This window comes from Myxine glutinosa, chromosome 10, assembly GCF_964187855.1.
Source record: "Myxine glutinosa chromosome 10, kmMyxGlut1.1, whole genome shotgun sequence".
In the NCBI taxonomy this organism is placed as follows: domain Eukaryota; kingdom Metazoa; phylum Chordata; class Myxini; order Myxiniformes; family Myxinidae; genus Myxine; species Myxine glutinosa.
This window is the reverse complement of record NC_136270.1, coordinates 108,577,690-108,594,508: the sequence shown is the minus strand read 5'-3', so window position 1 is coordinate 108,594,508 and position 16,819 is coordinate 108,577,690. Positions and strand designations below refer to the sequence as shown.

General features: G+C 37.7%; 1 protein-coding gene across 1 annotated transcript in view; it reads right to left on the bottom strand.

Moving 5' to 3' along the window:
- Positions 1–16,819, bottom strand: part of LOC137433382 (voltage-dependent T-type calcium channel subunit alpha-1H-like) — a gene marked incomplete at its 3' end in the record, with an annotated part of 532,188 nt that overhangs the window by 404,316 nt on the left and 111,053 nt on the right. The window contains exon 4 of the mRNA XM_068125712.2: positions 12,166–12,263. Coding sequence (XP_067981813.2) covers positions 12,166–12,263 — 98 coding nt within the window. The remainder of the gene's footprint in view (positions 1–12,165; positions 12,264–16,819) is intronic.

The following is a 16,819-nucleotide window of genomic DNA, read 5'->3' as shown; positions in this document are numbered from 1 at the left end:
TTTTTTTGATGCAAACAACCTGTATGGCTGGGCAATGTCTCAGGCTCTTCCTTATGGAAAACTTAGATGGGTAAAGGAAAAAGATTACAAAAAGGTTTTACAAGATGTATGTATCTCTACACAAAAAGAATTGAATGATTCAAAGGTTGGTTATTATTTTGAGGTCGATTTTAAATATCCAGAGGAACTTCATAACCTACACAAAGATCTCCCATTTGCTTGTGAAAAGGAAAGTCCAAAGAAGGAGTGGTTAAGTGATTAATTATCAACAATCATTTAATATAGGTGAATCAACAGAAAAATTACTTACTACATTATATAACAAGAAAAATTATGTTCTACACCAAAGAAATTTGCGACAATATTTATCAAAAGGTCTAAGAATAGAGAAGATCCATAGGGTTCTAAAGTTCAATCAAAGTCATTGGTTAAAGGGGTACATTGATTTTAATACACAAAGAAGAACAGAGTCAAAAACAGATTTTGAGAAAGACTTTTATAAATTGATGAATAATGCAGTCTTTGGTAAGACCATGGAAAATGTGAGGAAAAGACAAAATATCAGACTATCAACATCTTGGAAACAAGCATCAAAATTAATTAATAGACCGGGTTTTACTAGAGCTGAGGTCTTTACTGAGAACTTTTGTGCGATCCATTTGATTAAAGAGAGTATTGAAATGAACAAACCTATTTATATTGGAACATCAATTCTTGATTTATCAAAGTCATTAATGTATGATTACTTTTATAATAACTTGAGGAATAAATATCAAAATGATGTTAATCTACTTTATATGGATACAGATAGTTTTATTTTGCAAATTAATACTGATGATGTTTATTCAGACATGAAAAAGGACATTAATATCTATGACACTAGTAATTACAGTCCAGAGAGTGAGTTGTTCTCTTCTAAAAATAAAAAGGTGATTGGAAAGTTTAAGGATGAATTAGGAGGAAATGTCATGAGTGAATTTGTGGGATTGAGGTCTAAGGCTTATGCTTATAAATACATTGTGAATAACGTTGAAAAAACTGATAAGAAGTTAAAAGGCATCTATCTATAATTCCACTAATCTCTGTGTGTATGTGTGTGTGTATGTATGCGACAACGATTTCTCGACAACTACCGGTCCGATATACTTGAAACTTGCCAGGTATATTGCTGGGGACCCGAGGATGTGCCTTTTCAAGGTTTGAAATTAATCGGACAAGTACTTACCGAGCTATGGCGATTTAGCCGTTCGCCGTTCGCTTTGGCGTTGCGAATGGACCAAACCATTCCATGTAAATAGAGGGGGGGGTTCTGTGGTCGTTGCGAATGGACGAAACCATTTCATGTAAATAGAGGGGGGGGATTGTCACTGTACTCGCAAGCCGTTCGCCGTTCGCTTTGGCGTTGCGAATGGACCAAACCATTTCATGTAAATAGAGGGGGGGGATATAATTTTAGATAGATATATAGTACTGGCATATATATAGTACGGGCATGCCCTAGTAAAGAAAAATGTCATTAAAGAAACAATAAACTTTAAGGATTATTATAACTGTTTAACAACAAAGAAAGAAGAGTTTAGAAAGATTAATGGAATAAGAAGTTATAAACATAAATTATATTCAGAAGAGGTGAATAAGAAAGCATTGGGGGCTTTTGATGATAAGAGGTTTATTTTAGAAAATGGAATTGATAGTCTCCCTTATGGTTATATAAGTATATAAGTGATAAGTTAAAAAGGGGGGTTAGGGATTTTAACGGGCTACCGCCGCCTTTTTACTATTATATAAATGATAGAACCAAGTACCAACCAGACTAAAGAGTGGAGGTGTAATCAACCTTGGTATATAAATGGTAAACATAACGAATGTGAAAAATATCAAATAGGTATAATTGAAAAGACAACTGGTAAAAAAAATTTACAAAACAAAGAAGAGAATTAATTTAAATACCGGTGAATTGGGTAAAAAAGATGGAAATATTTTTGAGTGGACGGAAAACTTTGATGGTTGCCAGGAAAATATATACTTTAATTTAAAAATGGTATGTGGCACTGGAGGCACTCAAACAAGAACATTGAGGGAGGTTTACCATTTTATCTTAGCTCAGTTAAAATATCTTAATAAAGAACCAAACTCAAACATATTTTTTGTTAATATATTAGATGGTGAAGAGAGTGGCAAGAGAATTAAATTATTTCCCACGCATAAACAAATATTTGTAGGGTCGTTGTTTGAGTGGGCCAAAGATGATTCACCAGATGATATTAAGAGTAAAAGGTTAAAAGGTCCATAAGGTCAGAAGGATCACAGGTTCACACAGAAGGACCATTGTTTAAGTGGTCTAATGAATAAGGATAACATGTCAAAAGGTTAGAAGGTTCGTAAAGAACAGGGTGAAAGAAATAGAGGTGTTTAGGGGCAATGAGGGAGGGGAAAAATTAACATGTAAGTCAATGGGAAAATGAGAGTGTCCCAGAAGCAACATATATACACTACTCCGATTTAAATTTTCCATAAGGTAAAGCCTGAGACATAGCCCATCCATACAAATTGTTAGCATCATAATACATCAAGTAAGAACTATCTTTTGTTGCATCATCACCAGGAAGATATTTGTTGTTTGCTTTAGCATATCTCTTTGAACATACTTGAGATATTCCTCCTCTTTTAGCCTTCGCTATCATCAAAAGCATTATCTATATCACCGATTAAATCCAAATCCTGTTTGGTCATTTTTAACATAGCACTAATTGCACTAATTTAACATTTTGTCATTTTAACATTTAACATAGCATTTTTACCAAGCCAACCCTGGGGCTGTATAATAATGAGCAGGGTCTAATCCATATGAATCCTTGTTATAACAAACTTCTCTGAAGGCCTCAAACACATCAGCCAATAAGAGCACATCAGTCTTAAGATATAAATCATGATATTCACCGTGATTCTTTGTATTAAACTTCTTCCAAACATTTTGTGCTTGAGTATAATCTTTATCAGTTATATGAGTTTTATTCAACTTGTTGTAGAAGTCTTCTTTGGAGGGGAGTTGTGTCTCTTCAAACCTCTCAAACGAGTTCATATAATCATGTGGATATATTCCCTTTTCTGATAGGAGTTCAATATCTTCCTGATTTGAAAAATGTGATTTAAGATTAGGAAACTTTGTAATGTTTGATGCTAAATTAGATAAAGGACTTGACATAAATTTAAACATGTCAAGAAATCTGATATGAGTTATGTGAGATGTATGAATTGTTTTTGTGAAAGAGATGTATTTCTGATCTGTGTTAGGAATGGCTGAAATGTCTCCAGGTGTTTTACTCAATTCTTTTATAAATACATGTGTATCATAGTGTGCTGTTGTTGTGAAGAAAGACTGGAATGAAGGAGGGGAGTTTATAATTAATATTATAATTTACAAAATGACAACCTTGATTTTGATATTTACAAAAATTTATATAAAAAATCCACTTTGACATTATGGGGTATTTCTCTGAAGATCAGTGACAAAAAAAATCAAGCTTTAATCCATTTTAAATTCAGGCTGTAACACAACAAAATGTGAAAAAGTCAAAGGGTGTGAATACTTTCTGAAGGCGCTTTATAAAAAAAGAAAAAACAACGACCCTTATACACTGTAATAAGATGATGTTTGGTCATAGTTTAGAGAATGGAGGCCTTATTGATCACCATCGAGCGTACATCGGCATAGTCTTCACCCCGACCCTCTCAAATGCCATGCCCTCTCATGCTATATATCGATATATTGCAATGTTCTTGGAAGTATTATGAAAGCGATTTGTCTTCTCGTGTTCAAGTATATAATACCATTTCAATAAAATTTAAAGAGGTCTAAAGGCTTTTAAATAAATTAATTCTGGGTCTTACCGTCATTTTACCCTGTGTCTATTACATCAGCCTATCAAACACGTGACAATAGCTATTTGTGCCTGTTGGATGTGTCCTTTATGACATCTTTAAAACAGTAAATTTTCTGTTTGGAATGAGTTTCAATTTTGTTCGACTGTCATGCAAGCAGACAGAGTGAAAAAATTCTCACTCCTCTCTGTGCCTGTGTGATCGGGACGAATTCAAAGCCAAAGTACTGTAAAACAACAGACTTTTCCTCCTGTTCATGTTCTGATTCATGATCAAAATACAACATTCAATTTAAATAAGCTATTCCTCGATCACAAAATGACGATCATAAACTGATAAGATGGACAGACGGACACGGACAGACAGACGGACATGAGCCAATTGCTTAAACAAACTGCTTCGCATGTGTGGGGTAATGAACTTGGTACTTTGACTAACTGTTTGCATCAAACAATATCAACATCATTATTACTTGCGAAAATCGAAGATTTTTCAAGTACACTGGAACCCCGCTATAACGAACACCAGTATTACGAACTTCCGGATATAACGAACGAACTTCCTGTCCCCCGCATATTTAATGAGATTCTATTGTTTAACCTAAGGCAAATCAATATGGCTACACCGCCAACATACCGATTTCCGGCCCTATGGTTATGGAGAAAGCTATAGCATTATCAAAAGAAATGCATGGTGAGGACAGAAAATTCACCGGGTCCACTGGATGGCTCTATCGGTGGAAAAATCGTCATGGTATACGCGCACTCAAGATTTCCGGGGAAGACAAGTCATGTGACGATGCAGCGGCTGCCGAGTTCATTCCAGAACTGAGAAACATTATCGAATCTGAAGGTTACAGTCCCGATCAGATTTACAACGCAGATGAAACAGGACTTTTTTTCAAGTGCCTACCAGACAGAACACTCGCTTCCAGGAAAGAAGAACAACGTACAACTAGCTGCAAGAAATACAAAGATCGTGTGACAATTTTAGTTGGTACGAACGCCTCCGGTGAGCATAAACTGCGTCCGTTATGCATCGGCAAGTTCCAGAAGACGTTCCCGTGATCAGTTCGATGACCGATGAAGAAATTATCGCCTCCGTTCGTGAAACAACACTGCAGTGTGACATCAAAAGTGACTCTGATGACACCAATGAACCACAAGAAGTTCCAGCAACATCTGATGTAATTGCCGGACTTGAAACAGCACTTTCCTGGTTTGAAGGGCAACCAGTCGACAGCATTAAAGTTTTACAGCTCCGTCAGCTATTATCTTATGCACGCAAAGAAAACGCCACCTCCAAGAGTAAACAATCCAAGATTACCAGTTTCTTCACGCAGTAAATTGAACATTCGGTGAATATTACATGTACTTGAACATTTTATTTATACATGAACTTTTAAACAATGACACAACAGCAATGCTTTTTAAAGTTTTTTATTCGTACAATCGAACAATAAAATGTACATGAATGAACTATACAAAGAGTTTGTTGTTTTGCATATGAATAGGTGTGATAGTATGGTGATTCGTATGTTATTCAGTATTACGAACACTTCAAAATAACGAACTTTTTTATGTCTCCCGAGCAGTTCGTTATATCGGGGTTACAGTGTATATTGGTTGGTCTTGTGCGTTATTTTGTCAGTTTGTTTGTTACTTGCCAGAAAAGATTCCGGCAAGTATGCTGTTCAGTTGGTTTGTCTGTTTGTCTGTCTGTTTGTTCGCAGTACTACATCTACACCGTTGAACGTAGCATCGCCAAACTTTACACACATATTTGACTTGCCCTGGAATAGACTGTGCCCAATTTTTAACTCTCTCGGCCCAAGGCCTCCATTATGACGTCAGAATTCGATAATTCGACAAATACAAAACTTCATCCAATCAAGATGCAATTTATTAAGCGACATGACTGCATAAACTGGTGTAGAAAAAAAATAATGATATCATCGGTCACGTGGTTTGGCCGCCATCTTGGAAAAACCGAAAAACTTTGCACCTCTATATCTCCGAAAATGCTGAATATAAAAAATTGAGACATGGCTCATTGTAAAGAACTCTCCATGGGGAATAAAATGTGTTAATGATGATGTCATAGGTGCCTCCATTATGACGTCATAATTTGACAAGTACAAAACTTCATCCGATCAAGATGAAATTTATTGAGCATCATCAAGGAATAAATTAGTTTAGAAAACAAATAATGATGACGTCATTGGTCACGTGGTTCGGCCGCCATATTTGTCCAAAATGGCCGATAAAAAGTACATTCCGGCAAGTCCTCGGTCCCTGACCGATTTTTCATCTGTTTGTTTGCCTGTCTGTCTGTCTGTATGTCAGTCGCCTACAGGTCACAATTTTCAACCGAACTTCACGAAACTTCACCAAATGGTAGAGTTGGTCATAAGTGACTCCTCCTCACTCACCACATTCAAAACATCACTCAAGACCCACCTGTTCAACACTGCATTCAACATTTAACCCACAGCATTTAACCCCTGACTATCTCTTCTCCTTCTCCCTCCTTTTTGCTTTGAATATTTCCCTATTGATTCTTGTTTTTTGCAATTGTTTTTATGTTTTGCTATGCGCATTATGTTTTGCCCTCTGTCAAAGCGTCTTTGGGCTCCCTGAAAAGCGCTATATAAAATAAATGCATTATTATTATTATTATTATTATTATAAGTAAGAAGCCTATTGTTTTTGGGGTCAAAAGGTCAGTAGGTCAACATAGGGAAAAAAAGGTCACCAACCTTGTCAAATTTTAAAAATCCTCAATTTTTTTTTTCATCTGATTGACTTGAAATTTGAAGAGGATTTGCATATCTGGTCACCAAATTCAACCACCAATTTTATTTAAGTCAACATCGGCCAAAAGGTCAACAGAGGCTGAATTTCTAAAATCCTCAATTTTCATCCGATTGACTTGAAACTTTAAGAGGATTTACATATCTGGTCACGGAATTCAACCACCAAGTATTTTCAGGTCAACATAGGCCAAAAGGTCAACATAGACCAAATTTCTAAAATCCTCAATGTTTACCCGATTAACTTGAAATTTGAAGAGGACTTGCATATCTGGTCACTGAGTTCAACCACCAAGTAGTTTTGAGGTCAACATAGGCCAAAAGGTCAACATAGGCCAAGTTTCTAAAATCCTCAATTTTCATCCAATTAAGTTGAAATTTGAAGAGGATTTGCATATCTGGTCACCAAATTCAACCACCAATTTTATTTAAGTCAACATCGGCCAAAAGGTCAACAGAGGCCGAATTTCTAAAATCCTCAATTTTCATCCGATTGACTTGAAACTTTAAGAGGATTTACATATCTGGTCACGAAATTCAACCACCAAGTAGTTTTGAGGTCAACATAGGCCAAAAGGTCAACATAGGCCAAATTTCTAAAATCCTCAATGTTTACCCAATTAACTTGAAATTTGAAGAGGACTTGCATATCTGGTCACTGAATTCAACCACCAAGTAGTTTTGAGGTCAACATAGGCCAAAAGGTCAACATAGGCCAAATTTCTAAAATCCTCAATTTTCATCCAATTAAGGTTGAAATTTTAAGATGATTTGCATACCAGGTCACTTTCTCTTTTTTTGCATACAAGGTCGAGGTTCATGTAAGAGCTAACACTGAATTCAACCACCAATTATTTTTGAGGTCATCACAGGCCAACAACTTATTTTAGGGATTTCGCAAGTATCGTGCTATGCATGACATATTTCTTGTTATTGTTTATTTTGCCTGATATTAATCGGTGTTTTATAACAAAGGCATGAACGGTGAGGGGAAAATAGTGCATCATCCCTCGGAGCACATTTTTGGTTCCACGACGGCTTTGCAAGAAGCCATATCAGTCTAAGCAAAGTGTCCAATTTCTGAGCTGAGAGTACAACTCCTCCTTTTCAAGATAATGACTGCGGAAACAATCATCAAGGAATTCCTTGACAGGATCCCTGGACCTCAAATTCAAACCACTGCAGGCTGGCAGTCCCTTATGGGAGTTGGGTGTAATCTATAATTGCAAAGTACTTTGTTGTAGCTCCACTAAGTACAGTATAGCAAACTCAAAGCCAGTCATGCACATTATGAAGCAAAGCTCGGACTTCCACAAAAATGGGCCAATGTGCACCAATTGCAGTGTGCAGTGGACAAGAAAGAGAAGAGTAAATCCACAGAATAAAAACAGATTAGCCTAATGTAAGTAAAAGCCTGTGCATTATGTGGAAAAAGAAGAGATGTTATTGATATCTTTAAAATATTCCACCACATTGATTGGAGCGTTCAAAAAGCATTTACAAAAACTCCAGGATGGTCATTCGGCCATCCAGGCATGTACATATTTCAAACCAGAATGGTCTACCAACAACGAATCATACAATAAATATGGTAGATATGTAGTGAGTACAAATAAGAAGACAATGACCGACACAGTTGAAAGTCATATGAATGGTTCCAAAAAGGTACAAAAGAACCAAGTTCGTGGGAGTTTAATATGCACCGTTGCAGATGTAGGAAGGAGGTTCTCTTGTGTGACAGTAAAACAGAGTCTTTTGAAATTCATTGATATGTGTTCTATTTAAGGCCTCTCCAACTTGGTGATGGGATAAAAGCAGAGATGAAAGTTTCATGTCGATGTTATATACAGGGTGTCCACAAATTTTTGTTCTGGTTTGGTTGTAATGACAATTTGAGCCGATTGCTTCTGGGTTACAATTTCTGGTCCAATCAGATTGCAACAAATTTGACTTCTGCTCTGGTTCCTAAGGAAAGACCACACGATTGGACACCAAGTCATCTGGCCCATATGGAATTTGGTGGACATAAAAGTTCATGTGATTTCTTTGCAATCATGGAACAAGATATGCCTGCTCTCACAGAAATTATTGGCAATGTCACTAAAGTTAATGTTTTAGTTTGTATTACAAGATTGGGGCTTTTGGAAGAGCAAACTCAAGGAAGAAACGGAACAAACTCACAGTAGGGTGAGCAGTGGGGCCACAGTTGGAGACAATAAGCAAGGGAATAATTGAGGAGGAAAGGAGAGGAAAAGCAGTAACCTGCAAGTAAGAGGGTTGGGTTAGGAATAATGGGGAAGGAAAGGATCATGAGATTATGGTGAACCACCTGCTTGAAGACCTGGAGGGAAGAGTGGGATTGAACACCCTCATGAAGGCGGCTTCACAAAATGATAATGTTGTGTTTTCTGCATAATGATGCATTCGTTTTCATCAAAAGATGTTAAATGAAAAAATCTGATTATTAACAGACACTGTTTTATGAATTTTGACTTTTGCTTCAATTTTCAGGTACAAAACCCCTGATAATGACATATCACCAATAAATACGAACAAAACATTTCTCTGTACAGATTTTTGCATTTTCAGATGCATATTTGTGCAGGATCCAATTAATCAAATCCAGTGGTCGAGTCTTGACTGAGGCGCGTTTGTGTCCCTGATGCATTGCCCCTTTATATGAGGGCACGGCCTACTATTTTCAACATGGATTAAGAAGTGGAAGTTGGTCTGTGGACTGGCACACAAGTTACACATTTGACCTGTTATTTCTGCAAGGAATATGGGTTCTTTAATGCACACAAGAACATACTACGACATGGGACACCATACTACGAAGGACAATGTAGTCATTGATGGAATGTCCGGCCTGCATCTCCAAATGGATGATATCCCAAAAATAATATTTCGAAGAAACTGGAATCACCAACAGAAAGTTATCCTATTCCCATAGCTTATTGCTATTTGCCATTGTTGATAACTTACTTTGTGGTTCTGAATCTTCGTTTGGCTCGGCTCACAAAAGCGAAATCAATACGTAGTTAAAAAAATTAACGGTGGTAAACCACGATGCATACAATCACTCACCTAAGTGAGTTGAGAATTAAATTTCTTTTATTTTTGAAATCCATGTACTGTATTCCTATTTTTAAAAAATGGAATATTTTCCTAGAGAATGAATTTCTAAAGATTGAATAAAAACATTGCTGGTCTATTTGCCAAAGATTAGCTTCAGGATAATTTATAAAAGAAAGGAGTTATTGTCCTGAATTCTTCAGCGGCTCTCTAAAACTCATTCAATTTCATATGAAATGAAATCCGTCAGCTCCGATGAAAAAATAGGAGATGAGAAGTTTTGAGAATTTAATGTCGGTCTCACTGGCCGATACTATGGCAGCAGAGAAATGTCACAGGGTCTTGATTTAGCTTTAGATTTGGAACAAGAACAGTAATCATTCTCATAATCAGAACTTTTTGTGCTGATGCAGTCCCCCTGCACATTAGGGCATGGCCTACAATTTTCCACAGGGATTAAGAAGGGGAATTTGGTCTGGGTGCTCGCACACATTGCAAAGGGTTAATGTCCAAAACATCAGCTCCTTCACTTACTCATTTAGCATGCTTTGATTAACATTGTGTTCATTCCATCCATTAAATTCTGCAAAGCCTTCTTCAGTAGAAAACGACTTTTCTTGACAAAGAAAGATGCTCCTGCCATTTTTAAAGCACATATACTTCTGTCACTCTCATTGAACAAAATTCAGGAAGTGCCTTTAGCACAACCCAGAGGCAGCTAGGGCATCCAGTAATACAAGTCATGCAAGTCACGTGGTTCAAGTTTTATCAACTTTCTTTCCCTTAGGAAAATTGATTCTATGTTAATATGTAAGGTCAATGTGAATAAAGCTGGAAAAATGTCTTATTTGCATACTTTAAACAATACTCAATATATAGTGACGTTTGCCTGTTACCACATTCAATGTGACATCATTGCCTGCGATGCTGGGTTACAACTGCCCTATTAACTAAACGCCATGTCTCGTGATTAAAGGGAGAGAAAGGAGTGGTGTCTTGCAAGATGGTTGCCACCTGGTTCTAAAATGTGAAAGTAAAAGGTGAAGAATGCTGCAATGATTGTACCAATTAGCTGCCAATGTATATGCGGGTTTCTAATCACGCAGGAAATGCTTAAATGATGCCAATGGGATATCTGACGTCAATATCAAATGTTGCAAAGTTCTATATTCTAGTCAGCATGCTCGCGCATGAACTTTCATCATCCAGTGATAAAACACAAAACTGCTTTTGGAACATCACATGTATCATCAGCTCTATGATTCATGTGGAATCATTCAGAAAGAAACCCACGATATTTGAAAACATATGGCTTTCGGAATACATACGGAATCCCCAAAAATCACACAGGGATAAGTATGATCCATTCCATGACCAAAAGGTAATATGACAGTAATTGGAAATTCTGGGTTATTGTTTATTTATTTATTTTTCAGGGACTAAGGCTCATGGAGGAGCTGTAACACAAATCATGCACACACATGCATACAAGTACATGAGAGCACCGGACCTGACTTCAGCCAAACGCAGCCATTGAGCTTTGGAGGAAGTGATGTTATTTCTGAGAGCACTATGGGTAGCAGCAACACCATCTTTTATGATGTCGCTTTTCTTTTCCAACTTAGCAGGGGAATTAAGAAGAAATTTCCTCCCCCCCCATGCGATGCAAAACATTGGAGTTTGTCTGCGCCCTATCCCCTGGTGAGCATCAAGCAAGGAAGCAGCACATATCATTTTAAAAGTCTTTGGTATGATTCGGTCGGAGTCAGGTTCAAACTGTCAACCTTCCAGACTCAAAGCAGACACTTAAATCACTGTGTCACTCACTGATTCTGGTTAAAATCCATTGGCAGGTATATTAAAATTTTGTTAGGGTGTAGCTTGCACAAAGAGTTTGAGCCAAATGTCGGTATCTATGATCAAACAGATACTTTTGGTAGATAGGATGGTGGGAGACATGATATCAGGAGTAATATTACACAATTTCACATTTAGAGCAGGCTCATCTTAAGTAGTTCATTTTTTCTGTTGATCTTGACCTTGATCCTCATGTGGAGTGAGAAGACATCCCAGATTTGTTTGATTGGGCTCAAGTCCAGGATATGGGCTAGGCCCCTGCAAATTTCTATGATGCACAGCAGTATGACAAATGTGCATTGTCAAGCCGGCACATATGCAAATCCAAGTTTGGTGATGATTCATTTCAAGTTTGGGGCTGCTGTCAAATACTTTTGTGAATATGGTGTGGAAGTCTATTCCTATCATTAAATAATACTATCCTGAGGAACTGGGATTTAGAAAAAACAGAAAGTGCATATTTCATGTGTATAAAATATTCAATCTTGTTGCATTCAGCATAATTAATAGTATTACTCAAGAAAAAAAACGAGACTTACTGGGGACCCTGTTGATGGCACGAAGAGGCCTGAGAACACGTACTGTACGGATGGCAGACAGGCTAACGCTCTCCATGTCCAATGAATACTCGAGCATTCTGCATCACAAAGAGTTACCAATCAGTTTAGAAATCTGAGCCCAAGAACTGCAACAGTAAACACATTGCACACTTATACATAGGCCGTAATATAGAACTATGATTGCCAAACATCCATTAACCACCTGCACCAAGAGGGATCACATTTTGGTGATGGAACCCTCTAAGGAGATCATGCCAGACTGTATACACAAATACTACATATCCGATTCACTTATTCCCAGGTAGGAATGCATCTGCTTTGAGTGACCCACTTAGCTCTGCAAGGATGCGCGATGCAATTACAGGTCTTGGGTAGGAGTTCCGCCCCATGTACTAAGTGCTCTTTCTCACTGTATTTTTACAGTCAAGCATTATATCTAAGCAAAGCAACATCAGCTACCCTCGCTAATGTTCTTGCAATCGGCTTCATCTAACTTTATGGAGCAATTCTACCTGCAGTTAATGGTTTAATCGACATTTTATGTTCATTTGCAAAGATGCAATTCATGATTTCTTTTCATAAAAAATGTCATATTTGTCTTTTTTAATGAACGTTTTTGCTTCACAGCTGAATTTTCACTCAGCCTAAAATCTACACTTCGGCGAGGAAGAAAAGGATTCATTTTGGATATAAATGTGTTGAATCAGAAAATACTTTTGATAAATTAAAAACCACAAGTCAGGAGATGACGATGGTTCACGAGCGAGCGGTATTCAATGACAAAGGTCAAAACCGACATTGAAAATATAAAAATAGGAATGTATTATCTGTTATGAGACTAGTTAGCTACACAATACCGACAATTCGGTTCGATTCCGACAACTTTGAAAATTTGACCTTTGTGAACTTGAAATGTCAAAACGAAGGTTACTGACCTTGAAATGAGATAGAAAATAATGTATAATCAGTTATGAGGTTAGTTAGCTACACAATACCGAAAATTCGGTTCGATTCCGACAACTTTAAAATTTGACCTTTGTGACCTTCAAAGGTCAAAGGTCGAAGATTCTGAAATTTGTTGGAAAACTTGTATTTCATGATGTATGTGATAATATAAAAACGTACGACATTTCATCCTATCAGGAATCGAACAATGTAATAAAACCATCAAAAATCGACTTTTCTAAATTTCGTGACCTTGTGACCTTGACCTTGGGGCAAAAATGAAAAATCGAGCTCCGTGGGGCTAGACACATGACATTGGCCTAACCAAATACCGAAACCCCTGTCAGATTCCATCAAACCCCTCAGAGAAGATGTAGCTTGAAATCGATTACCCCCTAAAAAGACATGTTTTTCGGGCGTGGCTCCGCCCACAATGGGCGCAATACGCCCACTCTCGGCAGGACACAACTAGATCATGATATCAACCTCCCAACCAAGTTTCATCAAGATCGGATGATATCATCAGATAGTTATGCTGCGGACAGACAGACACACAGACACACACCCATGACGAATATAGTGGTCACTCTCTGATAACTCGTGAACCAAAAAGGGATAAAACCATAAACAACTAGAGAGTTCATAGAACACGATACCTCACAGCGTTGAGGTATATGCTTAAATTTTATTTCAATAATTCAATTTCATACACTAGTGCCTTGTCAGAATAAAATGAACATGTCCGATTGTAAACAAACATTATTTTAACAATGTGTGGCACCAAAATAATCAAATGGATTTGCATTTAATAATACAGTAGTGTGTGGTAGTATGTCCTTTGGCATTAAATCATTGGTATTTTGTACGTCAATCTGATCCAGAGGTTTCTGGATTTAATATAACTCCGTAGAGGTCCACTTTTTTCAAATATTTTTTTTCCTACCACCCCATTTACTCCCGGAAATAGCATTTCCCCCTGGAAGAAAAGAACTGAGACCAGGAGGAATAGGAGGCCTTGTGTGGAAGGAGGGTGATCAAGTGGTTCATGGAGTTTGAGAGGCAGAAATTATGGTGGTTTTGCTTGGAATAAGTTTTTGGATTGACCAAAGCTGGTATCACCCTACCTTTGGAGAGGGAAAGGATCCACCGTGCTTAGAGGAGGAAGAATAAGGGCCTGGAGAGAAGATGGAGGGCAGACCAGGAGGCCTCGTTTGAAAGAACAAAGTGGGCCATGATGCCTGGTGAAGGGGCTGATCATCGCTGGCCTTCCCCATAGCTGATTCATTTCATCATGCTTTGTTTGGCTTTCTGCATATTGGGTGCTACTCGTCGTGGCAGTTTTCCTTCGTCTTTGGACCGACTTTGTCACTGGCTCTCGTCTTGCACCTGGTTTTCAAAGCTGGCTGCATTGAGGCCTGTGTCCATCCTGCGCATCCACCATAGATAAAGGGAAGTCCTGCCTGCATTATAAACTCGTATCAGTGTGATCTGTAGCGCCTGGAGTGGGTTTGCTTTTGAGCTTTATTTCTCATCATTGTATATAAGTTTGTATGTTCCCATTTACCTCTTTGTTGTCTTTTGTTTAATTTGGTCCGTATCCTTTATAAGTGTCTTGTCGACCCTCTTCCCTGTAATTTTCTTCACAAATAAACCCTTTAATATGTAATAAAACACGTTTGAGCCATCTGCTTTTCGTGCGTGTATGCTGTCTATTTTGGCTTGTTTGAATATTTGTTGGGGGAACAGTAAAATTGTAAGAAATATTGAACGCAGTGCAATAAAACACCATTTGGACCATCTACCGGAAAGAAAGGTCCCAGCACTGGGAATACTGTATTAAGGGAGCCTCAGACGTGTAAATACACATATATATATATATATATATATATATATATATATATATATATATATATATATTAAGCTAACCCCTGCCCTAGCAGGGAAAATGGCCTTAAAATGCATGTTGTTGTTGTTGTATATATATATATATATATACAGTCACGTGAAAAAGTAAGTACACCCCATGTAAAGTTTTGACTTTTTAAACATATTTCAACATACAGTTATTTGATCTTCATTTCAACAATGTTGATAGATAAAGGTGATATAATATAACAAATATCATGAAACATTTACATTTTGTAGTCCATTGTATAATTTAAATAAACATAAATGCAAATTTTGCATGTGGAAAAAGTAAGTACACCCCTACATTTACCACTACTTCAAATACCTAAAATTAGAATCAGGTACACCAGCTCAGGTGCAAATGATTAGAACATCGTTAGAGAGGATCTTGGAGGAACCTGTCTTATTTAAACTTCAGACATTTCGTTTGGTTTGCTCTTTGTTGTTGAAGTGTGCAGCGTCACCATGCCTAGATCAAAAGAGCTCTCTGAGGCCTTCAGAAAATAGGTTATAGATACCTACGAGTCTGGGAAGGGATTTAAAAAGATCTCCAAACAATTTGAAATCAATCATTTGACTGTCCAGAAGATCATCTACAAGTGGAGAAGATTCCAAACAACTGCCAACTTGTTCAGGCCAGGCCGTCCCAGCAAGTTCAGCCCGAGAGCAGACCGCAAGATGCTGAAAGAAGTCTCGAAGAACCCCAGAATGTCATCACGGGACCTACAGGTAGCTCTTGCCACTGTTGATGTCAAAGTGCACGAGTCTACCATAAGAAAGAGGCTGCACAAATTTGATCTACATGGGAGGTGTGCCAGGAGGAAACCTTTGTTGTCCAGAAAGAACATCAGGACAAGACTAAAGTTTGCCAATTAACATCTTGGCAAAGACCAGCACTTCTGCAACAATGTGCTCTGGACAGATGAGTCAAAGGTAGAGCTATTTGGCCACAGTACCAGAAGACATGTTTGGCGAAAACCAAAGACAGCATTTGACCACAAGAACCTGATACCAACTGTAAAGCATGGTGGTGGAAATATTATAGTTTGGGGCAGCTTTGCTGCATCAGGGCCTGGGCAGCTCACCATCATATAATTCACTATGAATTCTGCATTGCACCAAAGGGTGCTTGAGGATAATGTGAGGCCATCTGTCTGAAAGTTGAAGCTCAACCGAAGGTGGACCTTGCAACATGACAATGACCCGAAACATACCAGTAAATCCACCAAGGAATAGCTGAAAAGAAAGAAATGGAGGGTTCTGGAATGGCCAAGTCAAAGCCCAGATCTAAATCCCATCGAGATGTTGTGGGGGGATTTGAAACGAGCTGTGCATGCAAGAAACCCCTCAAACGTCGCACAGCTGAAATAAATCTGCATGGGGGAGTGGGCAAAAATTTCTCCCAGTCAATGTCAGAGACTGGTACACAGTTATAAGAAACACCTACTTGAGGTTGTTTCTGCCAAAGGGGGCAATACCACCTATTCGAGCCAAGGGTGTACTTACTTTTTCCACATACGAAATTTGCATTTATGTTTATTTAAATTATACAATGGGACTACAAAATGTAAATGTTTCATGATATTTGTTATATTATATCACCTTTATCTATCAATATTGTTGAAATGAAGATCAAATAGCTGTATGTTGAAATATATTGAAAAAGTCAAAACTTTACATGGGGTGTACTTACTTTTTCACGTGACTGTATATATATATAATATATATACATGTATTTTTTATTTTTTTTGCGGTTTTCCGAAGCCCGTTCCCTTACAAA